Source organism: Poecilia latipinna, unplaced genomic scaffold (assembly GCF_001443285.1).
Source record: "Poecilia latipinna isolate Pla-1442-1.1 unplaced genomic scaffold, P_latipinna-1.0 Scaffold193, whole genome shotgun sequence".
In the NCBI taxonomy this organism is placed as follows: domain Eukaryota; kingdom Metazoa; phylum Chordata; class Actinopteri; order Cyprinodontiformes; family Poeciliidae; genus Poecilia; species Poecilia latipinna.
The window spans coordinates 552,790-580,199 of NW_015112809.1; the positions used below are offsets into that span (position 1 = coordinate 552,790).

The following is a 27,410-nucleotide window of genomic DNA, read 5'->3' on the forward strand; positions in this document are numbered from 1 at the left end:
TGCGGAATGCTTGTTTTATTTGAAAGGCTGATTACATTCAGGAATAATAAAAGGTTAAGAGTAGAAAACGTTTAAAGGATCTACATGAGATGTGTGGTGATCATGGCACTTGATCTGTAAGCACTGATGTGAGGGATCAAACACAGATGGGTGGAAGCTTGAGCGGTTGGTTTACAGGCAGCGCTCTGGACGATGAAGGCAAAAATATTCAGATTGCTCCTTTATTTTTTAAGTCCAAAACATGCTTTATTCATTGCCGTATCAGGAATGTACCGCGTCCCTGTCCGAGAGCTAAAGAGGAGAGCTAACAAGAAGTAATAAAACAAAGGGAGACTGGACAGAGAATTGAAAGGCACTTTTTGTTACTTGAGTGTTTCTAAAGGCTTTGAAGATATTCCAGTCTTAATTAAAGGGCATATCAGATTTTACAGCCAGAAAAACACAAGACAGAAATCACATTTTGCCTTTTTTTAAGTGGATAGTCATGCATTCTTGACTCAAAAAACGGCCTCAAGAATACAACTTTTAGTTTAAATTGGAAACAATAATGCTGGTCAGAACTGGAGCAGAAATGACAACATTTACCCGAGTTGCTGCCAGAGTTAAAATATTTGAAAATAAGGGTTTATGTCGCCAGGAGACATTCACTACTGTAGCGAATTACTGATTGGACTCTCCAGACTGGTTGGGTTGGTTCTCCTGACTTTTCCCTTGGGTAAATAAATACATTAGTCTTCTTTTGACAAACATGAATTTGAGTTGAGGCCTTTGAAATCACTAATTTTGTCTGACTTCACATCCTTGTACTCGCTTTCTTCCTGTTTTAAAAAAAAAAAAAAATTATCAATTTCATAACCTGGAAATAAATCTATGCACCATGAACAACAAGCCTGACCACACTAGAGACGGAAAATTGTAAAAACGACACGCGCCCTTTAATAGTCTGGGACAGGTTTTACAATAGAAAATAAGATTATTCACATTGTGGAAGAATTTGTTAAAGGATCGATGGCTCCAACAAGGGCAGCAACAGGAAAAAACACCAATCAAAACAAAAATATTTCATAAAAAAGAACAAAAAAAAAAAAAAACAACAGAAATTTCTTCCATCTTCACAGAACATTTGGCATTATAACTATAACTCAATTCAGTCTGTTGACTGAATCAAATTGAAGTTTTAATTCAATTTAATACAGTAAAATTATTACTTTTCCAGTGCATTTCTGTTTTGATTGTAACTCATTTAAATGGTTTATTTTAGTAAAACTTGGGAACTCAAATATGAATGAATACAGCTAAGAATGATTTAGTAGTACGAGGGGAAAAAACCCATCTCAGTTCTTACTATCATCACCTCTTTATAATGACTAAAGTAGGAAATCCACCTCAGAAAACAGTGAAACATGGCTGCGGATCTGTGCCTTGTACCTGGAGAGCTCGTAATGAGGTGTCATTTTTTTCTTTCCTTTAATACAGCTGCTGTGCATGCATTCCTCGTCTGACCTCACTAAAATACCCTGACCCATTTTTAAGGGTCTCCTAAGCAGCCGCTATGGAAAAGCAACAAAAATACTCTGAAGTAGTAATGATGAGGGCAGGTTAAAGCCAAGAGGCCACAACAGAAATGTCAGTTACAGAATGTAAAAATGCATTTCACATAAAAAAAATAAAAAAAACAAACCCTGCAGATACAGGAACCTTTAAACTGTAGAAAACAAGTCCTCAGACCGGAGCCGTGTTACATACAGTGGTATACCGTGCCCTTTTTATGATTAAACAGACATTAGAAGCTCAGTGTTCATACTTTCCTGAATAGGTCAGAGTTGTTCCTTCATTCAGAATCAAGTTTTTTTTATAGCTGACGGATGAGCCCTTATGTGCGCCCAACAGTAAAAACCCAAGAGTGGCAAGAACTAGAGAACAAGAAGGACAGATGAGGATTGGAGGCTGATTCGAAGGGTAATGCTGCCCTCTACAGGTTCAGTAAGGAAAACACAGTTTACAACAAGAACAGGTGGGAAAATGTTCTGCTGCTGAAACAGTTAAAGCAGAGGAATGATTCCCGTATTAAGGTCTGACCTTAAACACCGAGGCCAGGATGGTGATCGCTGCAGGCTAAGATGCTGCTACGCACTAATCTGCGTGTCTAAATCAGAATGGAAGCTTTTATTTTGTTTCTTATAGGAGAAGGTGACGGTTCTGAGCCTTAAGGGGGGCGTAAACCTCTGACATGGCAGATGAGTGTGTTTGTGTTTCTGCAGGTACAACTGGGCGTTGGAGACTTGAGGTTCAGTCGAATCCCTGCCAGTCGCTCTGCTCCGAGTCATACTCCAACTCCGTGCCAATGCAGCGAACCCCCTCCAGCAGCATGGGCGTGCCGTGATGACGATCTATTGACACAAATTAATAATAATGTCAGAAGGCCACTGGGATATCCATACATTTATGTCAGCAACAAGCCATAGATTTGATTCATGGAATGGTATCCATGACGACGGAGCTGAACTTTTTCATCTTTTGTCAACTACAAACTTCTAAACATTTTATTGGGATTTTAAGAGACAGTTCAACACAAAGAAGAATCAAGAATCTAAAAGGTGTGGTTGGCTAGCAGTCAGTCCTCTTAACTTTGACACCCCTAAATAAAATTAAGTGCCATCAAGTGCCGTTAGAAGTCGTCTTATTAGTCAACAGAATCCACTTGTGTGCAACTTAATCTCAGTAAAAATCCAGTTCTGTGAAGGCCTCAGAGGATTGTTAGAGACCTTTAATGAACAAAAACAACGAGGAACATAGCAAATAGGTAAAGGTTAAAGATGCATTACAAAAAAGTATTCTGAGGTTTGAACATCTCAGAGCTCTGGTCAATCTATCAAATGAAAATGGAGTATAGAACACTTTGGCTTTCTCGCGCCGTTCCCGACTTCGGCTTTCTTCTGCTTTTTCCGAATTCAGCTTTCTTCCGCCATTCCCTCACTCTTCCACTTTTTTACTTTTATTTTTAAACCTCAGAAGAGCGGAAGATTTTACATTAGAGTTAGTTTTAATATTCAACCTACACTATCTGTGAGGGTTAACGTATTTTAGCTGGAGGCAGTTTGATTAAAACTACTAGGGATCTGGGGTACAAGGCTCACACTAAACGGGTTTAATCCATTCAGTCTCTGTCAGAGAGCTGACAGACAGGAAGGAAAACCCCCCCACACTCCACATTTAAACATTCCCTCCCCCCTTTGAAACATCCCATCCCCCCTCGTCTACTACTGCGCCTCTATGGTTTAGACATCATGGTCCGCCCATGTGGGTCCTTCAAACAAGAAATTTGCAGTTGCAAATTCATCCAAGAGCTCTCACTCAAAAGCTAGAAACAGAATAATCCTCTCTTTGTGTGAGCTTTACAGATATACGTGTAGAAAGTCCTGCCTCCTCCAAACCGACATGTGGGCTCTGTACTTCAGTGGGCGGGATTTCCCCTCCCACAGTGAAGCATTGGTGGTTCAGTGGTAGAATTCTCGCCTGCCACGCGGGAGGCCCGGGTTCGATTCCCGGCCAATGCAACTGCTTTTGCTTTCATTACTCTTAACAATCACGGCAGGCTTTAAAATGATAAGAAAACAATCTTAATCCATTTTTACAATCTAACTACAAGATTTTTATTATAGTTAACAACCTATTGTTACCTATTGTTAACAGCAGTCTGTCAGGGAAGCTCCTTAGATCCCCTGCAGGCGAGCTGAAATCTGTTTTACCAAGAGTAACAACTACAAATGTGCTTTCTCGAAATGCCTAGTTGTTTGAATATATGAAGTACCAAATGCAATAATTAGAAAATATTAGGTGGATATGATAATGATTAAAGGATCAGCTTGAAGCACATTGTTGTATTTTCATTATCTAGGTTCTTATGTAAAGCGACAGTGCAGCCAAGAACAACAACAGAGGAGGAGGCACAGCCTAATCCACTGACCTGGTTTTTGTCCAGGCTTAAATTACAAGCAGACCTCTGGACAGATGTTCAGGCCGTGCTATGAGATTAAAAATAAACATGCAGGAAAACAGCACAACACAAACCCTTAAATATGTACCATGTATTTACTGGATTTATCCAAGCTTTGAGATGGAGTTAAACCGAGACGACACCGGTTTGCTCCAAGCTGTGGATGTACTGGAAATACAGAGACGTAAAAGCCAGCTACGGGTGCAAACTTCACAATCAGTCAGCATAAGAAAAAAATACATTGTAATTAAGATATACATTTATTGTCCATTACTATCTCTTTGTAATACTATATAAATCATATAATTTTATATTACATATAAATCTAAATTTTTAAGGTTCTACCTAGGCACTGGTTTGCATTGAACGTGAACAAAAATTACAGTTTGCAGAACCACCAGCAGGGGGCATCGGTGCACCAGCAAAATCACAGCAACTCCAAGCAAACCACTAACTTTTAGGGTATTTCATTATGATACACCAACATGAATGTCTATTCATTGGTCTTTGGTACCTTAACTAAAGCCCAGCAAAACAAGCTGCTTCCAAACGCTCCACATAAGTACATAGAGTACATATACATCCATATGTTCTGCAAAAGCTCTGGAGGTTTGTCAGAGAATATCAGTGATCAAACAGCATCATGCAGACAACAGCAGACAGGGAGAAGTTTAAGGTTATAAGAAAATATCATAAGCTTATTATATCATCTGGCTGAACTTAATCCATCATCTGACAATGAAAAATAATCACCATCACCTATTTGTTTTGCACTAAAAAAATATGGCCTTTATGAAAGGGCAATAAGGAGAAAGCCATTTTTAACAGGAAGGCACCTGAGACTGTTTACTTCAAGAGGGCAATTCCAACATGTGGAAAAAGTTATTTGCTCACATGAGAACAAACATAAAAGTCCCTTTGTGCAGAGGAAAGCTAGCACATCATCCTGAAAATACCACATCCCCACTAAGATACATGGTCGTGTTAGCATCACGCTGCGTGGCTGCAAATGTTCAGGAGAAACGGTAAAGCTGGTCAAAGTTTCAGGCGATTGATAAAGCTCTATTCTATATGAAAAAAAGATTCAAAACTTCTGAAAACTATCATTTCATTCAACCTCAAAGTTATGCTGAACTTCTTGGTCAATCATACAAAATGCAGATCAATACATTGAGGTTTATGGTTGTTAAAGAAAACGAGGAAGAGTTCAAGGGGTATGAATACTTTTGGAAAGCACTGTATCTGTTTGCTCTTGTGTAAAAAAAAAAAAAGCTACAGTAAACGAATCCAAAATGCTAAATTTAAGAGAGTTCTTGACAAGAAAAACAAAAGATTAAAATGATTTTCAAAAACATCTTAAGATCTTTTTGTGACAAATATATAAAACCAATGAAAGTTTAATGAAGTTCCTAGAAAACACAGATGACTGTTCCAACAAGCAATCCCAAAGTGATTCATGCTTCCTTTTTGCAAGTTAAGTCCTGAGCGTGTGTCATGACTTCTGGAAAATTCAAATTTCCTTTATTACTCAATTCACAAAGGTCAGCAGCCAACTGATTGAGCAGTATGGGCTGTTTAATGACGAAAAAATGAGGCGGTTGGTTGTTGTTTTTTTTTTTTTCATCCTGTTGAAATAACCTCACCCATGACTCTGGCGTGAACTTTGACCCTGATGCAGACGTCGTCGCTGGTCTCGCTCAGCAGCAGCACCTCCTCGCAGAGAACGCCCTCCTGCAGGGCCAAGTACTCGCACGTTATCTTCAGGCCTCCTTAGAAAAACACAAACACACACAGTTAGGGAGAGACGAAGCGGAGTGATCCGGTTTCCTCTCACCGCTGAGCTTCGCCGTCTGGTTTTAAAGCACTTCAGAAGCTTTTCAACAAAACATGGCGTGACAGCTGCCTTAAATTTATGACAAACCAGTCATAAATTTAATAAACATGGTGGAGCACCTGCTAAAAGTCAGCCGAGGGGGATACACAGTTTTAGACGGCAATATAAAGGGTGTGACAGTGAGGTGAAAGTAAAGGTCAGAACTGCTCTTTAGTTTCAGACTTTGAGGAATTTTTTATCAACTGATTACTATTGTTTTCATTTTCTGAGTCCTATTCTGAGTTACTGTTGGACTCTGAAGAGAGATATCCCTGCTGCTGAAAATACGAGGCGGTCGAAGAAACGATAGTTCATGACCTGAACTTTGGACAATGAAGATGTAATGTTCAATTTACATGTACTTAGCCTTATCAGTGTTTATTGTTCAATTTACAGTAATCCAAGTTTGTAACATTTAACTAATACACTGATAGAAAACTTTTTTTTTTCCTCCTAAAACTTTTTTTGGGATGGGAAAGATTAACGGAAATGAACTGATAATCTCACAAAAATCATTGGATTTCTCTAATCAAAATAAAATAAAATAAAATAAAGTTAAAATAAAAACCTGGCCTGCTTGAGAAAAATGGATGTCATTTTTGGATTCAGCAGTGCAAAATAGTCCGAAATCAGTTGGAAAAAAAACATAAAACAACTTAAAAAATATATATTTTGTAACCCAGTGTAATTTTAGGCTCAATTGTGGCGTGAATAATGTGAGAGGAAGAAATAGGCTCATCATTTAACTATCCCTGGTTGATAAAATGAGTCCTGGGGCCTTCAAGTCGACATTACTTTAACACAAACTAAAACCCAAACACTTCTGCAGCAATTAAGACCCCATCAGGTAGTAAAAAGATAAATTATAAAGCTAAACAGAGCCCTTAAACTCATTTTCTTGTCATGTATTTGAACTACAGCCTTGTCCACCCTGGTGTGAGGCTCATCACAGAGACTTGCTGCCCTGCTGCAACAAGTCTCTGTGGCGCAATCGGTTAGCGCGTTCGGCTGTTAACCGAAAGGTTGGTGGTTCGAGCCCACCCAGGGACGAGTGGCTTTTTGGTTCTATAGCACTTAGAAAAACTGTAACCTCTATCGCAGGAAAACTGACAAATAGGATTTAACTATTTAGCTAAACGCTTTGGTAAATGTTTGCTCAACCAACATTTCAATGCAGATTATCTTAGCAGCCAAACTCCAAGTGTGACTTAACCTATGCATGCCATCTGAATCTATATTTTTTTTAGATCTTATGCAAATACTTTTCTATGTACATTTTCAATGGGTCATGTTCATTTAAAGAAAAGTGTTTTCGTGACCTGCTGTAACTTCCAGAAGGCACCATCCCCGCCGATCACCTGCAATTATTAACCTTGTCATTATTGTCTGCAGCATGTTAAATAGTAGCCGAGTGTCGGCATATGGATCGACACGCGCAGCTGTGTGTGTAGCTCAGTTTAAATAAAGCCACAGCACACAGTTCACTGCTCAGAGACTGTTAAATGGTAACATGATCCAATGCTGGCCTCATGCAGGGCTTTCTCACCACAGGCAACTCCTTATTCGCTGCAGAACTTCAGAAATCCTTGATAAGAACTGAAGTTATTTTTAATAATCATGTCGATACTGATTTGACTTGTTTTCATAGAAATGCTGTAGTTAAACTTAGCCTAGTTCTAAACCCAAAGAGTTGTTCATTTATTTTCCAGGAGCTGGTGTTATGGAAGATGCTTGAGCATAGAGCGCAAGGCCCCTTTTAAAACCTCTATTTTGGATGCAAAGTCTAAATTTCCTTCTGCGAACTCACCCTCTGGTGCTGCTGAGATGTCGGTGATTTTGAGGTGTGGGTTGGGCAAAGGAGCCGGACACACATCTTTACCCACTGCTGGTACCTCCGGCAGGGTGAACACTATCTCATAGCGATGCTGCGTCTTCAGAAAGCCAACCTGGACGGTGGAGACATGTTTTCAAAATGTTGAAGAAGCGATAATATTTAGCTCTTGGCATAAAATGCTACCCTTGAGAGAGTAGGTGGAGAAGCAAAATGAAGACCTATGAGTATAAGAAGCATGGTGGTGGCAACATCATCCTGTGTGGCCGTTTTAGTGCCAGTGGTAATTCAGGAGAAGTTCTACTTTCTTATTCCATACAATTTGTGCAATGAGCCAGTCAGGTTGTTACTGTAAATAAGAATTAGTTCTTAATAACTCACCTGGTTAAATAAATTAAAATAAACCAGGAACACTGGTAGTGAAACAGCCCCACAGCATGATGCTTCCACCACCATACTTAGCAGTAGATACACTTTGTAGGTTTAAAAGTCTCACCTTTGCTCCTAAAAACAGTCATCATGTCATGCAGCTCAATTTATGTCTAAAGTGACCATGAATCTTTTCTAGGCTGCATTTAGTTTTTACTTGTTGGCAGCTGAACATTTCAGTTGTACTTGAAGATGTCTATTTTAGAGCAGCTCTTCTATCTTGGTCAGCACTCTGATCCTTCCTGACCAATTTGTTCTCTTCTGAGAATAAACAGTCTGGACCACAGGGTTGAAACTTTAACATAGTTCAATGTCGGAACAGGACAGAGATCCCAAATAGACTTTTAAATTAGTTTTGGATGGGAGGATCAAATAAATTACTAAAAGCCAAATATTAACTACGGTCATGCTGGAGCTTTATGTGTGTAAACTTCAAGCAGGTATTGACAAAAGCACATCAGACAATCAGATAAAGAAGATCAAGCAGCTTAGGTTTGGCATCATCATGTAAAATCTCAATCAGTTAAGGCTCCATTAAAGAAAGATTTGATGAGTAAAGAGCGATAAGTCATATGAAAAGCAGCTGACAAAGAATTTTTGCACTTTGTGTTGACTGTTTTGATGGATTCTGATCTATGAAAGGCTGGACTGGCAGCTGGATTGATTTCTGTTAACAGCAATATATCTAATCTCTTTGAATCGGTAGGGTTAGCTTAAGGTTAAAACAAGGAATCTGAATCATCTGGACTGCTGTTTTGACTGTTTAACATTTAGAATGATCTATTTTCAAGACGTTGCAGGGATTTTTAACGTGATAAAGCATGAAAGGATTCATAACTGTGAACTCTGCTTGTGTTAACAATGTGAAGACAAAACTTATGGTGGGAAAGGATTAGAAAGAGCAGCAGAAGGTAATTTCCCAAGGAGCAGAGAAGATGCCACATCCCAATGTTCAGCAAAGAGAGAAATTCACGAAGAATCATCCCAGCAAAGAGGGAGGAAATCCTCACACACTAGACAAGATGAAAGCAGGAGTAAGATACAGGACGACAGCGGGGAAGCGCAGGCACAGGGAGATGACACGTAAAGGCCTCCAGCTAACGTGGGAGGGGGCGGCTTCGGCCCCTAAACAGCCCCTGGTTTCAGCGATGAGCCGAGCCGAGGCTCCAAACAGCATCAGCGCAGGGAACACGCAAGCAGCCTTGCCCAGAAAAACAACAATTCGCCAGACAGAGACTGTAAACTGTCTGGGGAAATTTGATCTCGTATCTCATAAACTATTATCCTGAAGCATTCTAAGAAAGCAAATTTCTCATCAGCTGTTTAATAACTTCAAAAAGTACAACTACTCTAAATCTCTTCCTGCCAAAAGCAGGTCTTACCATTACGAAATGAAAAATAGCAGAAGAACAACACTGCCAGTCACCAAGAAACTGTAGGAAGACCATTTTAATAGTTTGTTTGTGGAGAAGAAAAGTAGAGAAGCGCACAACATAGGAACAGTGCTTTGCATGACCTCTTGAACTTTTGCCTTTATGGAGTAAAGTCCAGATAGGATGGTGAATAGAGCGAAGTAAGGGGCATCCCGGGAAGAAAAACAGTTAGAGGCCAACCAATTTCATTTAGTTTGAGCTTTTACCAAAAAATAATGTACACAAATTTCCATCTCTAGAGATGCAAAATTGCCAGGGACCGAGGTGGTTAATACTAACATTATTAACTCAATACTAGTACTAATACACTCAGCATAGCATTTTTGATCATAAGACAAAAAACTCTTTTGTGTTTTCTAATTGACAATCACAATCTGAAAAAGTTTGTGTTATATTTATTAGGCTAAAACCTTTGCATTCGTTTAGGAAAAAAATGCGTTTTAAAAATTGCTTCACTGGATTGCAAAAACAGTTACCATAACAGAGGAAGTGTTGATATCCTATTCAGACATGTAGTTATTTTATTCTTATTACCGTAGCTCATATTTATCGAGTGTGTCTCTCCAATTATCAGATATTCTGCTGCTGATACACAAATCTTCCCACTAAGATTCTTCTATTCTGATGAAGGTTTTTCAGTGTAGGCATATTTGTGGATACTACAGAAACCTTTAAGTGTACACAACGTTCTGGTCCATTCAGAAGCAGGTCTGTTCAGTTTGTCTCTCTTGTCTTTTTTTTATTTATTTTATTTTTGGTGATTAATTACAGTCACCAGGGTGATTACAACACAAAACAATAAAATACAATAAACTTTGAGGTTTTAATATGACAGTATAGTCAGAAGTTTTTTACTTTGTAAGGCACTGTAAAACTTGAAGGCAGCAGAATTAGCAGAAACTATCAAATTTGTTCAGTATGGTTATTTGTACAACAAAACCTAAGTGAGTTTGTAGTTCCAAGCAATATTTATAAGTAGTCTTGTAATTTAAATTTGAGTGAAAAGTCAACTTTATTGATTGAGGTTATGTTGTTGTACATTTTAGGTCACTTGACAAACATATAAAATGTCAAAAATGTATGTGTTGAAACAAAACCTGGCAATGCATTTCATTATTAGGAAACTAAACGCACCAAGTCTAAATGAGTCCTACTGCAGTCACATTAAAGGACTGGCATGCAGAAATTGGGTCATATAATTAGGCTTCTGCTCAAGTGTTCAGAGGAATCTGACATTATAAATTAATCACTCCAGGTTTTTAGATTTGTAGATGAACTGACGTTGTTTATTTCACTTCATCTGCACTAGACACTATCTGTTTCCAGGAACAAGGTGCATCATTGTTTTAAAAAGTTATGGATTTGAAAAGACACATTTAAATTGTTCTAAATGAGACGCAAGAAAAACAACCTGAGTGACCAGAGCTTTTTCTGGTCACTTAGCATATAAAGTACTGCTTCCCTTCCCCCACCTGTGGGCAGCTGAAGAAAAGGAACTCTCATAATTTCCTGTGATTAAAAAAAGACTGATGTGAGTTTTTGGGAAAAAAAAAAAATATTTGTATAAAAACACCAACAATCATGACTACATCAAACTTTATAAAGGTAGGGACATTTTGAAACACATCTTTGCAACAAGTTTCATGCGTTTCTGTGTCTGTTGATACAATAAATACAGCTGGAGGCAGGCTTGCTGGTAAGAGGCAGCCTGGGTAATTGACAATCTTTACCTCATTAATTAATCTTCAATCTGAAAAATCTTTTTCAAATAAAGTACATTTTTTAAAATCTATTTGTAAATACATTCAGGCACTAAAGGATCAAAACATGCAAGTCAGAGCTTCATAAAAACTGGAGACTAGAAATTGGACGAAAAGAAAAAGCACATGCAGTGTCTGGTTATGATGGTCTCTGCATGGAAACATAGGAGTTGTCTGTGAAGATCTAACATTCTTTAAAGGGAACATCTCAAAATTACTCCTTTGTGGAGCAAGTGTTAGAGATTTAATAATGCATGGCTTCTAAGCAACACTTCTCCAGCCAATCTCTCATTACCATCTCCCCCTCTGTAATCAGAAACAGTGGCCACGCTCAGAGCAATGATCTGCGGTTTGTTCCCCACACAGAGCCCCAACATGAAGAGACGGAGCTGTTCATGCTTCATCGTATCTGACATTTGTACAGCTGTTTTATGCATGCCATTACCGTCCCACATACTCCCACCACATCTTTGGTCTGCGTACAGAGATCAGCAACCAGCCCCCTCCCCACTGGCTGTCACCATAGCAACCCTCCTCCCAGCTCGGCTGTGAGCTATGACGCTGGCCTGACGGCGTGCGTGCCCACTCTCGAGCGTGTTTGAGGAGCTCTGAGAAGGAACATGGATACATAAACAGGCCAGTTTGTAACTGTTAGGGTCACAGCCAAGTTTACAGTCCATACACACACGCACACACGCACTCAAACACAGTTTTCAAGCAAACAACTCTGTCTGCTTGTGACTCAGTGCTAACACTTGCAAAGGCTCAGTTACAGCACTGTGAGGAACTTTGAGTGACTTGAAAGAACTCTTCTTCATCAGTTTGGTTTTCTTGAGGCAGCAAATGAGGCAAAGAAAAAAAAGACGAGGTTCGGCATCGTCACAAGGTAAACCTTACAAACTGGGCCATTTATGGAGCACTGAGCTAGATAGACTGATCTAAATGTGTTATTACATTCAGACAACTACAAATGATATTTGACAGTGATTTAAACTTGATGTGAAAATGGCAGAAAACGAGAAAATATAAACTTGTCATTCTGCAGTAGTGATGGGCATTTATAGGACAGTTTATCATTTATTGTGAAAAATTTTTAGGATAAGAAATTTAGATCTGTTGCCTCAATAAATTTCACTTAATGCTAGGAAAAACTGACATTATTGGAAATGTTATTTTTTACTATTTTCTCCCCTGTTTGTTCCACAAAAGCGTCATCAATTTGAAAGTATGATGAAATGTAGCTACTGTGTGCAGATGTTTGTGGCGCTATGGACGTTCTGTGATGAAAACACAGTCATACAGTTCCCTAAAAGAAACATAACAGTTTTTCCATTATCAATATCACAACAGGACCCCAATATATCGTGATCAATTTCTAAGTCCTTTTCACCCAAGCCCATTCTTCGCCCTCCGCAGGACAAACTGCAGGACATTTGCTAATTGCAGGCATCTATAATTATTAATACATTTGAAAAGACGATTAGATGCAGTTACTGTGTGCAGTTTAGTGACACAAATGACTTTTTTATATGACTGGTGTCCTAAAGAACTCAATAACAAAGGGGAATGTTTTTGCAAGAGAAGTATTTGCTTGTGGGTCTGTGGTGGTTGTGCCATGCATTCACAGCCACAGAGTTACCTAAAAAACAAGTGACAAATTGCTCTCAACACTTTAATCATTATAATAGCGCCACACCAAAATGATAATTTGGTGTGGCATAAGGGATGGCATAATTTCTGTATGTCATCCCTTATGCTACATTTCTCACCAGAGGAGCCAATTTAGTGAGAAATAGTTCAGAAAGCAATACCTTTTTTTTGCCATTTCCCTTAAAATAGTGGGATTGTAGGCAATATTTTTCAAATTCAAAAATTAATTTCTCCATTTTGAAGGGATTCCCCACAGCAAACGTTGCTATAATACAATAGAAGAAAAGCAGCACAGGTTTGAAAAGGAGAGCTGCATTGGAGCATCATTGGTCCACCAGATGCCACTGCTATGCGTCGTTTCATAGAAAATAACAGGAGAACATTTGTTAAGGTGCATTTGACGGGAAATAGAAAGACCTCGGCTTTACAAAGGCAGAACGAGGTAATGTTACTTGGCCAACTTTAAAATACAGTTCAGACTAGATGAGATTTGTTAAAATTTACTGTGAATAATCTAAAATTGTTTTGGTAACTAACCCAGCACTCAAAAGTAATTGAATAAACCTCAGAGTGTCATTAGTTTGGTGCACTCTGACCCAACATGAATGGTACTGCGTAGTGGAAGAAGCAGGAACTCCCTGAGAATATTACCCACACCCACAGAGTATACATTTACTTTATAGACCAGCACAAAGTATTGTGAAGTTGAATAATACAAGGTTTTCATGTAACAAAACTCTCAAAAGTGTGAGGTGTATTTGTGTTAGCACAGCTGAGTCGGTACTTTATAAAACCATTTTTAGAGATGCAAAGTCTCAACCAACTTTGGACATTTTAAGAGTGAAAACTTTACTAAAATAGCTCAAACTCAGTGAGATTAGACAAAGAGTGTCTGTAAACATACATTATTGGGTGTGTGTTTAATTGGACCATTATAACCCATAACTTTGCTTTGACATTCTTCAGTAAAACAAGTCTTACAGCTAAGTTAAGGATTTAAATGTATCAAATAGATTTACACTTTGTTCAAAGTAGTAGTGAATAAAACCTCAACAATAGCTTTTAAGGACAAAATGTTGTACCGATCTCTCCGCTCTGGATCCTTTGGGCACCATCACTTGGTTAGCCCCCCACTCAAGCACCAGGAGGGTTTAGGGCGTGACATCAGAGAAGTCTAATATCATTGTTGTAAGCCTTTATAGCCGACAGACGAGATTAATGGTGGTAAGAAGAGTTTAATCTTTTCCTGGAGATTTCGCAGATAAGACCAATCCATTTTCACGGAAACTAAGGGAAATTGGCACATTGAGTCAAAGCATTATCTCTAAATATCACATCCAGATTTAGAAAGCATGTCATTCAGGGACATATATATTTAGCATAGAACCTGTTTGGGGTTTCTACAGCCAGAAAATAAGCTCAGAGTCATCATGTCACTAAAAATGTCCAGCCAATGTTTTAGTCTTCCTCTGTTTTAATAGGAGTTTCAGTGAAGTATCTCAGCTCTGGGAAACGGTTTAACCACACCAATCACAGCATTTATTTACCTTTGCAGACAGTCTTCATGGCACCACTGTGTGCTTTCACTTATTGTGACATCAAAGTACAGAATGAGAGAATAACTTGAGTTAATCCCAGCGAAGTACAACATTTTTAATCTACTCTTTGTAAACATCTGGAAACCACACAATTTCGCCAACCATGGAAAATTTCTCAAACATAATGAAAATCTGACTGGCATCAATCTGAGGCAACAAAGGTGACACAAGGTTTCCCCCATAAGCCTGGCGGGCCACCAGGTTTTACTTGTGCCCCCACCAGGCTAAGCATTGCTTATTATTCAAGTCTTTTTAAAATGTTTGCATTTTTTAAGACTTTATAGTTGATGTTCAGGTTGGTGTTTTCCAATCCTTCAACAACACATAATTATCAAGTGATATTTTCAAATTTCCTGTCAACTTTAAACATTTTTAACTCAAAAACACGACGGGGCACTGGATGAATGACACGTCACTTCTCCTCGTCCCCGTCTGTCATTAAACAAGCCTGAAATACGTTTTTTCAGGTTTATGTCAGCTGGATTACCAACACTTTATCTATTTATTAAATACAAGAATATTGAGAAACTGATTTGTTGAGGGTTTTTTTTTTCCTAACTTGCCTTTAACGCAGAATCTTACATACATATCCTTAGCAGGGCATCTGAATTAACCTATCAGAGCTTACAAAGCTTTCACATTACTTTCACAGGTTGTTTAGCTGAATGGTTATCAGGTTATAATGGTAAAGTACAAGGAAAGTTGCTTTCTCTCATTATTTTGGCATAAAGCCTTTAGAAATACTTTTAACAAAGACTAAGTCCTTCTTCAGCCGTTTCCCCACCAGGCATGTCTGACTCTCCTGCGCTGCTCTGTTTTGGAGCAGACCACACACTGGCTAGATGCTGTATCTAAAGAGCGCTCCATAGCACCAAAGCAGCTGATCCTCAGCGACTCTGAAGGTCGCAGATCCTTTACGACAATAATTGAAGATTTTCTTTTTAATTAAGTTTGCCTTTTTTGAGCTGTGGGACATTTTTAGCATTGCCAGCTTGATGAGCTTCCAGTTCAGGATTGTTTTATTTCCACTTCTGCGTTTAAACGGGTTAAATACATCTTCATGTTTTAAAATAGTTCCTTTCAATTTCACACACCTTGAATATGGCTGACGTTGTCCAGGTGATTTTCTCTTTTCATGTAATCTTCACCACAAACTGTCTGGATGTTGCATTTACTCTAATTCGATAAACACTTGCAACTAAGTACTTGTGCGTGTAAAAGCAGGGTTTCATTCAATTCAAACTTTTATATCTTTAGTCTGCCTATCTTTGTCTTTCATAATGCCGTGTGTGTAAAACATTAATAATAAGAGCGGAAACCAGCATTTATTATTGTAATAATTAAATTTTTTTGCCCCACCTTGACCATGAAGTTGCCGTCTTCTTCCATGGTCACCATGACAACAGAGTCATGCAGCTTTTCGTCAAAGTGAACGTGGGACGTGGCTCCGACTGAGGGAAGCTCCTCAGGGAAGCGGACGCCTCCCACCTTTGCACACCCTGAAAAAGCAAAGCAAAGGAGGGTTATCTGCTGCAGAAGGCGCCGCATGTTCAAAGAAAAGAGACGCTGAGCAGCCGCCACCTGTCTCCCTTCATGAATCTAATGAAGAGCCCGCAATGTTTATGGAACTTTAAATTAACATCCATCAGTGCCGTCATTAGAGCACCTGACATCCACCAGACTCATCGACTATAACCACAAACCCGCATGAAAAAAACCCTAATTTCAGTCACAGAACTGAACTCGTTTGTTTAAGGAGTTCACTGTTACTCCATAATGCCGATCTGTTCTCCTGCCCTGCACTCAAAATTAACTCCATCTGCTAAGAAACTAAAACCCTTCAGAGAAATTACCATTTGGCTTAAAAGGCTACCTCAACAGCAGGACTCTCTCCACAAACTGACAGTGGAAAACATTTACAGTAGCAACACAAACAGTACAAAAGAGCAATACATCAACTTCTGTATTGTTTATGAAGTAGCCTATTAATATCATGTTGCCATTGAAGAGACACTTGAATAAGTTCTTGATATGAATTTGAAGAGTATTTTCCCACAGAAATCAGGGTTGTTGCTGTTTGATTTTTATGCTAAATATGTCCCACAGTGTCTGCTTGTCTTTGTCTTTTGCTGCAAGATCCCATTTTGTCCCCACTATTTTAGTTCTTGTTGGTTTATTCTGCAAATAATTAGAGATTTGTTTTGTAGTAACCGACATTGCCAGAGAATCTGCGAGTTTGTCAGCTTTGAAATGAAGATTGTGATGCTGGAGCGAGGAGCCACAGTGCTAGTCACGTTAGCTGCACTGTACATACAAACACATTTTTTAAATATTTCGCTTTACGTATAGTAAATTTGTTTTTTTTCTAGCGAGTTCACTTCGGAACCGAACGTCGATCCCGACACTGATGAAAAACGCAAATATCCGATCTTTTTCTGAGCACTATGCATATAAAATAAAGTGAATAAGTAAATAAAATAAAGTCAGAGGAAGCAAGAAGTAATTTAAAAAGAAACTATGCACTACTGTCTCACACACAACGTGAAGTGAGCTCTGCTAACATAAAACATTCATTGGGTATTTTCAATGCTTTTCTTCTGTCAAGCAATGTAGTTCTTAAAAAGAAACGAGACCAGAACTGAATCTGTCAAAACTCTGTGTTCCTCAGAAAGCTCTCTGGGAGAATCTCCCAAAGCAAAACTTGTGTGGTCGAGGGAGACTGGTGACCCTAAATATATCAGATAGAGTCACTGGCTGCTTCCCTAATAAAGTCTGGAGCTGGAGCTTGAAAACTGGAAAGGTCAACTGGTTTCTGATGGGATTTTTGTGTCTTTGTTCAAACATTATTGTAACTATAGAGGAAAAGTAAACAGCAGGAGCATAGCATTAATCCAGCGGATCATTTTTAACCTTCCATTGACGAAACACAAGTATTTTTTTTTTTGTATGTAATTAACTATCAAAATGCTTTGCTGAATTAAAAAGTTATGCTGCTTGCCATTTAGCGTTTCAGCTGAAACATCCAACAACAGGTGCAGAGATGAGTAGAAACTAGTTGTATTTACTTTGGAAAAACGTACTTTTAGGAGCATTTTTACTTTTGCTTGGTTAATTTTGTTGTGAAGTACTTCCACTCTTACTTGAGTAAAATTTCTGGATTTTACTCAACCTGCTGTGAGTAACTTCACTGACTGAAGAACAAGCTTGTCTTAACCAAAACTTCACCTGCAGTTTTTGTTAGACTTGTACTGAAAGGAACTGATTTCAACCATTCTTTCTTTTGACTCATTTTTGTTATTTTGTAATCATGTTACTTATATTAACTAATTTTCATTTTGATCTTTAAAACACCAAAATTTCCACATAACTTTATATTTTGGTCCATCTGATGATCTCATTTTAAAATATCAAATAATTGATGTTTTGGTCAGTTACTCAGTACTTCAGTGGTCTTTTTTACCAAATACTTTATTACTCTTACTTGAGTAATTTCTCGGACTGCTACTTTTTGTTTCTATTCACAACATTCAGTCAGACGCCTGCTAACGAGGCGTTCATTGGATGAAGGTGTGTTGGAAAAGAGACGCATCTATAAATTGCAGGACAGCGCTCAACAACTGGAGTTTGGTGTCTTTGAATTAAAATAATCATTCCTAGAGTACAATATAAAAACAAAAATAACATAAATATACACATGGTGACTGAGACAGATGTTACATAAAGTACATAAGTTCCTCTCCCATGCGGTTCGTGCTCTATTAAACTTTTATTCCGTCTCGTATTAAAGATTAGAAATCCTTGCTCTCTGCAAACTGGGTCACTATGATGAGTTTGGCGTTACGTCATGTTCCATATGTGCAGGAGCTCGTGTTACATCAAGAAGTGCTTTTTAATGTCCGATGCTTTTTATTCCAAATGTAAAACTAACATTATTATGATATCGACAACATGGCCTTACTGGAGGTCCTGCAGCAAGAAAATCCAAATGCAAACCAACTTCAAACGTAATTTATGACTCCAGAGACCGGAGACAGGGCAATCTCCTCGGGCTCTACCAAATCCAGAGTAAAGGATGACAAAAGTCAAGGGAGGTCAGGCTCAAAATGAGTTTTCTTATCTGACGCTGCTGCGCTGTCATTTAAATCCAAAACATATTAAGATTTTAATAAAGACTCTAGCCATCCTCGGTCGATCCACTTTTAAAACAAAATCAAATCCATGCATAACGAACACCTGATAGATATTGGTGCAGCGCTTAAGCAACAGTCTGTGATCAAAGTTTGAACATTGTTTAGATTGTTGAATTTGAGTCCAGAAGAAAGGGACACCTAACATGTTGACCCCGTCTCATTCTCGTCTGGTTTTGTTTACAGGACAAAACATCTTTTTCCTGAACCACCCAAACTATTTCCTGGAAAATCCATTTCCTTTAAGAAATTCTTAGTGGTGTGTGAAACCATAAAAAAAAAAGAAAGAAAACACAGAAGCAGCACAATATGTAAAACTCTGGACATCTGAGCCTAAATAAGACAGATCAAATAATAACAGTTTTGGCACACATACAAATTATAATTACCTTCTTAAGAGAAGAAAATTGAAGACTGTAACTTTAAAATATCACATTGTAACTGTGTTCTTTACATAAAATAAGTCTAATGTATCATCCCATTATTCTTCTTTCATGTAAAGCCAATCCTCCTGATGAAGGGCTGTTTGAATAAAGCAAACCAGAAAGACTCACAACAGAGCTCCATGACAACATAATTACACGTTTGACAAACAATAATCGCTATACTTCAGGCTTTTGTAGGGGAAGGCAGTCAGGCTGAAATAAGCCCATTATGACCAAAGGTGAGAGCGTGTACAAAGAGGATTTCTTTCAGTTTAAGGACATTTAATGAAATATTATCCCATATTTAATATCCACACAAACAAAACCAAGAAGCAGCATAAAGTCGCTGATCTGTTTTCTGGTATTAAAGAGACATTTATTTTCTTTATCACAAGTTTTTATTTTATGACAGCTGCATAAAATAAAATGGCAACAGCTATGCCTTTGCTGACGAACTGCATTTCCTGTTTAGTGGCCTTTTATGCCTCCTTGAAAAATCATTCTTCAATAATGAGGTGCCAGTCTGCTCAGTTATTACTATTTTGAGCTTTTTTAAGGGCTCTTATCACTTTAAATCCATACAGAGATGCGGCTGGCCACGCCCCCCAAATCAACGTTTACACTCGCATATGAAAATGGCTGCAAACAAATGCACAATTATACAACTGTATATGTTTGAATAGCAGAAGTGGAGCCTCCTGCATAACCAACAAGAAAGCAGCCAATGGTTTCTGGATGGTAAGTCAACAACAAAACACTTGTCTTTTCCAGCAGCCATTGTACAACGTGTACAGCGGTAAATCCAGCTGAGCAAACTCAGGTTTCTAGGTAACAGGGCTGACCTTGGCCTTGGGTTGCTAGGTAACGGCACAGTGCCGGTCGAATGTGACTTAACAATCAGGAAGTTAAAGTGGCTCATTTTCCAGTCACCAAAAAAATTAACTTATTGCCAAAAAGTGTTTTTTTCTTCTTCTTTTTTTAAAGCGGTTTGGGTGTTTTTAGAAGCAGTCGAGACCCAAATGCAAGCACAAAAACAGATTCCCTCTCACAAAGGAGTGACTCCTATTTCAAAATTTTCTTCTGCCATAACAGACACACTCAAGAACTTTATGATATAACAGCATCACATGTAACCAGGGGTTTTACAAGTTCCAGTAAGTTAAGTTTAGGCATTTTTAAAGGCATTTTTAAGACTATAATGAGTTGCACTTGAGACCAACTTAAGTACAAAAATAACTGAACTTAACTTAATAACATTCTTACTTAATAAAGCATATTTAATTTAAAGTAATCAGTAAAGTAAGTTAACTGTAATACTGAGTAGATATTCTTAGCTCTGGGATGTGATTTCTGATTCACAATGCATCAGAAAAGCTTCAAAATACATAAAAATAAAAACATAAATGTGTAACATTTATGCCAAAACCTACGCCAGGTCTGCTATAAACTATTTATTTAATTGAAGGTGAAAGTTAAATGAAATTACCAATGTTTGATTTGTTATTTATGTGTTTTTACTTGGGGAAAAAAATCATCTTTCTACCTTCGAGTTTTAATCAAAAGGAAGATATTCTCTGATATTTTAGGCAGAATATATTCTATTGTGGCGGTGAAGTTGGACAAGATTCAGGTTGCACGGACAAATTTTCCCACTTACACTGAGTCCAAAAACAGCACAACTTTTGCATTTAGCTATGCAAAATAATAACAGATATACTGGTTCATTTGCATTTGCAGTTCCTAGAAAAAGGGATCCAACAGTCAGATCAGGCATCCAGAGAGTCAATCAGGTGAGGATTCAGATACTCAGTCAGATCATATAACCCGATAAGTTTACAAGATATGAAGAACGGTGAAATACACTGACCTCCAGCTATCTGTGCAGCAAATCAATAACCACACGGATAGTAACACAGATGAACATAAAGCTATAGTCAGCTGGCTCATATCAGTCTAATCTGTTCTATATCTGCTCTTGGTGCCTCTCTAATCTGCCTGACATGTAGCGTGTCTGTTTCTACTCAGCTGAATCTTTCACTTTTCTGGCTCCCTCCACGCAGACTCAGGCCAAGAAGATATGCATTAAATCTGCTTTTGTCTCGTCTGTAACATCAATAACTAAACTGTTTAAATAATTCAAATCAAAATGAGGGGAGTCTTTGTGTTTTCTCAAGTGAGCATGTTGTTTTGGTTATGAACTTCAGTGACTTACATGGACTAAAAAAATGGTCTTCTAATCCTTTGAGGTGCTCTTTGTGAAGATTTTCAAACTAGTTCGTCAGAGTTTCCATTTCATCTTCACTCATTTTGACACCAGTCTTTTTACGTGGCCGTTACAACCTCTTTAAGAAATAGGGTGGGGGAAAAAAAATCAAGAAGAAATCCTGTTAGAGACTTGAGAACTTCACCTTCTGCAGTCAGAATCCCCTCACACTACTTGGTGTTTGTCATTGCGGTTTGTGTGAAGCTGCTGCAACTTGAAGGCTTAATCAGGCTGTAATATGAACCTGGTCAGTCATTGATCTTTTTTGTCTCTCATTACTATGATTGGGTGATAATATACCTGCTTCCACTGACAAAAATCGGCCGTGAACTGTCTCAATTGATTTTCCTTCTCACCAGCCCCACCAGTCTGATGAAAAGCTTAATCTGGTGTTCTCGGTTGCAGGATGTTGTAATTAAGAGCTTATAAACCTGATTACCACCATCGTTGAGGGCCTGGCTTTATCAGCAAAAGGTCTTATGTGGGAGAAAATACTGAACAGAGCGACTCTAAAAAAGATCAAAGACAGCCGTTTCAACCCGTCTGAGTAAAAAGCTGAGTTGTAAATGAAAAAATTATGCTTTCAGCAGTGAAGCGCAAATGATTTCTTGTAGTACATTCACCTACACACTGTTTGGCTTTTACTAGAAAGAAAACTGAGCTTGCAGTTGCACGTTTTGGTATGCAACTCAGGTATGCAGTTTTGTTGTTGCAACGTGACTGATTTTTCTTTCTAAGAACATCTTAAAAACACATTAAACACATTTTCAAACAGGTTTATGCATATAGATGCCATAATAAATCTGACTATATTTCCAGTTTTAGGTTGTTTTAGGATAACTAAACATGTGCCAGAATAATTAGAAGAATTTGTTTCAGATTTTTTTTTTTTTTTAGTCAAATATTTCCTAAGCGTTTCAGCAGTCAGGGTTTTGTAAGTTTCTGATGGGTTAATTTGCAACAATTGAACAAAATGAAGTTGCACTTGTTGATGTATTTTAAGGTAGACACTCAGAGCACAATGCTTCCTTGAGTGACATCATGAAAAATAAATAGGCAGAAAGACAATGGTTAACCATCAGTGGAGGTTTTTGATAAAGGCAATTTGGGCAGCTGCCCAGGGTGGCACATGAACAGGTGGGTGGCGGGGTGGGGAGCTGCTGTAGGTCCTGAGTCCTGAGTGCTGCATCATCAAGAGCTAATATGCCACTCAGAGAGGAAGAGGCCATTACTCCAAAAGCAACATACAAATCAAGATTACAGTTTACGAATGTACTCAGAGTCAAAGTCGTGAAACTGACTTTGAAGGAGGAGGGACTGGTGCAAGTGATGGCTTCCTGATGAGAGATGTTGTGAAAACATTGAAGCAACAAGGCATCAACCTGGAAGTTAAAGTCTGCATACAAATGGGACTATTGTGAAAAGCTTGTGGGAAAATAGCCAACTTGTTGTTTTCTTTTTTAACCGACGTCACACAGTTTTAAATATAATTCTACTAAAAAATATTAAAACTTCTATCTTTGAAGAAAAATCTGAAAATGTTTCACTTATTCTGGCATAAAATCAGATAAAAAAAAAGTTTAGTCAACCAGGAAACGCTGGTGGATTCTATTTGAGTAAATAAAATAACAGAAACTCACTCTTCTTTGCAGCAGCCATGTCACTCGTTTTGGGCCAGCAGGAAGACTCTTGGATGTCCACTGTCACAGCTTTGTCATTTCAGCAGTCTGACCCCAGAACGACCCTGCAAAACCAGTTTAGGACGCAATGAGAGAGAAGCTTCGGGCAAAACAAACAGAGGAGCGTCGTTAAGCTGGGAACAGGTGGAAATTCTTAGATCAGCCGATATGAGCTAAAAGAGAAGGGAAAAGGTAACTGGCGAACATGAGGGATTAAAAAGAGGATGCGAGGGTTTTTGGCACAACTCGATATTTACAAGAAGTTCAGCAGAGAGATCAGCGGGGTCATGTGAGTGGAGCCAAGAGTGCCACGGACTCCCGACAGAGGCTTCAATTAAAGGAAAACAACAAAACCGTCTAAGAGGCTTAGCTACGTAGGAGCTGACGCCGCAGTTGGTGGGCTTCGTGCAGATGGAGGATGCTTATAACATCTTATGTTCTGAAGGATATACACATCGTTGACTGTCGAAAAGCTTAAAGCAAAATCTAAAGTGGAAGGGACACATAAATACAGAGCTGGCAGAAGGAAGAACAGAAGAGCTGTTGTTGTGCAACGTTTACCAATGCACGCTTGACACGTTTCTCCTACAGGGTGAGCTGACCTGTTATTAAAAGCCAGGTGAATGCGTTGCGTGTCTAAATTAATCTGGTGACATTGAAACAAAATCTCCTAACCATTTTTAGAAGGAGGCAACTGCAGGGGATAAAGTGAGCTTTAAAAAGGGAACAAGAAAACAGCAAAATGTGCCCCATAGTCCTGAAGTCGGCTGAGGCCAACGACTAATGCTATTAGCTGAAAAGTATGCCACACGATGCTTTATGAAAAGCTCACAAGATGTTGCCAAGTTTGAAAGGCAAACTTGGCAACATCTGTTATAGAAACTGAATTTAGGTTAGCAGTTTGTGTGACCTACACATAAGATCAAACCTGCACAGGGGCGTTTTCAGCACGGTTTACCATTCATAGGCATGTCAGGAAGTCAGATCATCATTGAGAGCAAGTTCACATCAGTAACTACGATCAAAAAGTCAACCTCATGAGATTCATCATTCACACGGCAATCCATTTTAGTTCATTTTGATGACAATCGCTTACAGCTAATGAGAATTCAGAAGTCAAGTTTCTCTGAACATTTGAATATTAGACCAGAACAAGTACCATGCACATAACACTTGGTGGTGGCTCCTTTCGACTGAATTACTGCGTCAGCGCGGCACGGCGTTGAGGTTCTGTTGAGGTCTAGTGAAAGCTGATGTTGTTTTGATAGCTGCTTTTGTGTCATCTGCATTGTTGGGGTTCCAAATGTGGCAATTTTTGCTGAAGACACGTCATTAGCCTGCTGGTCACTGGTTGGCTAAGTGGTGAGGTCACTGGTTGCGTCAGAAGACCGACTCCATCACAATAACACAACCCACCATCAGTAAAGACAGCTGTCATTAAGCGTAGTAGGTGTTTTTTAAGGACAGTGAGAGACTGAACAGAATGTTTAACCTAGCTTTCATGTCTTCAGTAGTTGAGCGAAGATCATGTCACACTATTTTCCTGACTGTGGGACTCTGGAATTAAAGTCTTTCAATGAATTTTATCTTTGGTGACATTCCAATCTATTAAGATTTGCACTTGGTTATTAAATCCTCTAAAAAAAAAAAAACGCCCAGAGATCAAAGTTTCTCTCACGTTGTCATAATGCCAGATCTCAGTTTCGACGGACTGAACAAGGATGAGGCCCTGCATATGTAGTTACTCTGGTTAATTAACGAAAGTTCAGCAAATAAAAAAACAGACAGACCGTGTGATAGTATTGCACAGCAAAGTGACGGGCTTGACATATTTTCTCGCAGGAACCACAGACATCTGTGAGAACAGGGACGACAAGAATCACATGCGGTTTTCCCTTCCTTCTCTAATGTCAGCCAAGGTCAAAGATCAAGGCACAGCGAGAAGAAAGCCTGCAGAGTGAGGAGCAACACGACAGAGCACGAAAACCGACAGCGTCGCATCCTCCGAGAGCGACGAGGATCCAGGGGATGATCTACTTTAAGCAGTGCAAATATATCAGTGCCGTTTTAAGCACCTAAATGTGTCACTATGATTAGAATAACACTGGTGGGATTCAGATGTGCATGCCTTGAGCATTGGGAGCAGAAATGGGAACTAATAAGCATCAAAGTGGTTAGGGGAGGGCATTTATCATATCGTTGATAATTTATCATCACTGTAAGTATTTTGACAGTCGTACTGAAAATGTTATTTTTACTATTTTCTGCAGTGTTCCGTGACAAAATAAATATCAGTAATTTCAAAAAATATGATTAAGCACAGTTACTTTGTGCAGCTTAATGATGTAAATCACACTTTCTCTCATTAAGTAGCGTCCTGAAGAATCCTATTTCTAATGAGAATGTTTTTCAAGAGCGGTATTTGTGTTTGTGGCACAGCCAGGCAGTTCCCTAGAAACTCAATTATCATAATTTTTTATCATTATCACTATGGTACCACAAATATTGCGGTAAAAAGTCCATATCGCACACCTCTAAAAGTTTCATACAGATGTTAAAATAAATGCTTCAGGTCATCAGTGTCATATCAGTAAAGGTTTACTCTGGAAACCTTTAAGAATTACAGAACACATACTGACACTGATTTAAAACACAAATCAGGCAATTACTGATATTGTTGCAAAGATGTTACAGTAAGAAACATGGTTAGCATGGAACCGTAAATCTGTTCAAAACATAGCAGATCAGTTTATTTTCATTGCAGTAAAGTTTTCAGATGTAATATAGACATAAATCAGCCTACAATTATCTAATTAATGCGCAATTTAAGTCAATTGTAGAAATATCAGAAAAATTTCTAATAAAATTTATATCCACTAATTTCGTTTTACCCTAAATTGGCTATTAGAGCTTCTTCTTTGCTTCATTTTGAGCCACTGCACCTGGACGCTCTGCACAGCTTCCAACTTCAGAACAACAAACCATCGCTGACATTTATCTGTGTGTGAGTTTTACACAACCTGGCTAAAATGCAACTTTACTTCCAGTCCACTGCGGCCTGGTACTATTCTGCAAAACATGCACCTTATACTTAATATATGTTGAGAGCAAAAAGATTATAACTGTATTTTTTTCCATGCATTAGCCTCTATATGCATATGGGCTTACAATAGTAACCTTCGCACAACGTGAGCACTGAGTTTGTGTCATTTGCATGAAGACCACAGTTAAATCCAGAAGCCAAGTCATGCTTTTGTAAACGGCGGCCCTCCCCACCTCTGAGCCTGAGTTCAGAAGGTAAAATTTAAGATGACACAGACAGCTGCAACAGGTACTCATTTCCTGCTCTGACACTGGTGTTGTGTATGAAAGCAATATCCTCTGTCATGACTTAAAGAGGTAAACAGTGGTAAGGACAGAGACGTATCTGATGGTAATAGGCGCTGCATGCTTTAAATAGTCATAACTGGCAGGAACTCCCTAAAATAATACAACTACTGACAACAAAAGACACTTTACCAGCATATAGTAACAGTATTTAAATGTGTTGTCCTCATTTAAAAGGCCAGACAATGCGAGTTATTTTAGCCTTTTGTTCTCCCTTAATAAAAGTGAAGTTACCCTCCAGCTACGGTCAGTCAAAAACAACATATTATATCACAGCATTACTGTGGTTGAGCCCTCTCCGTGTGGATTAATGCAGCCTGCAGTGCACAGCAGGAATAACCAGCGTACTACTACATGAACAGCAGCCAAACACGTAGCTGCTAAAAATAACATTCACAACTTACACAGCAAAACACTGCAAACTAACTCTCAGTTGGCGCTAGCTAATAAAAATATTTATCCTAATTTTTTCACAAACGCGTTAAGTTTTACATTAAAAAGTTGCTGCGTGGAAAACAAGTGTCCTTATTTTTGGCTCGTTCAGTCGAAAAACATAACTTACCTTAGCTTACTAAGGTGGCTTGCTAGGTTTGACTGTGGTGAAAAGAAAACGAAGCGAAGCAGCGAGTCCGTGGAAGTGTTGCTGAATAAAAGCAGCTCCTTAAATCCTGAAGAACCCCGCTCAAACTCTCCGCTTCCCTTGTTTCGGCACTTTGTCTTTCTCTGCAGGGGTAATTTCCGATCACATGGTGACGTGAACACGCCTCCTCGTCTTCCACCTTCGCGGCAGTCTTTTAACTACTGGTTTGACATATATGTTTACAGCTGTAGCTGTAACCTGAACCACCACACTGCATTATTAAGCTTTTCAATCACCTGATGAGTAGCGCCCTAGGTA

The 27,410-nt window shown here is 38.7% G+C and overlaps 1 protein-coding gene and 2 non-coding genes across 4 annotated transcripts; 2 read left to right on the forward strand and 1 right to left on the reverse strand.

The window, feature by feature from the left end:
- adisspb (adipose secreted signaling protein b) lies at positions 1-27,410 on the reverse strand. Of its 2 annotated transcripts, XR_001424779.1 has the most exons (7): positions 27,075-27,410; positions 23,087-23,190; positions 15,931-16,070; positions 7,678-7,816; positions 5,641-5,766; positions 779-2,390; positions 1-674 (listed from the first exon to the last, which is right to left on the reverse strand). XR_001424779.1 is itself a non-coding variant. In XM_015030842.1 (6 exons), exons 2-6 carry the CDS (start codon positions 23,103-23,105, stop codon positions 2,290-2,292), a joined length of 525 nt encoding a protein of 174 aa, XP_014886328.1. In that variant the 5' UTR covers positions 23,106-23,190; positions 27,075-27,410; the 3' UTR covers positions 1-2,289. The 2 variants fall into 2 exon arrangements, 1 of the variants encoding a protein (XP_014886328.1); XM_015030842.1 differs by having other exon boundaries at positions 1-2,390.
- On the forward strand, positions 3,487-3,557 carry trnag-gcc (transfer RNA glycine (anticodon GCC)). Its single transcript has one exon. It is a non-coding gene; the product is annotated as a tRNA-Gly (tRNA).
- Positions 6,847-6,920, forward strand: trnan-guu (transfer RNA asparagine (anticodon GUU)). Its single transcript has one exon. It is a non-coding gene; the product is annotated as a tRNA-Asn (tRNA).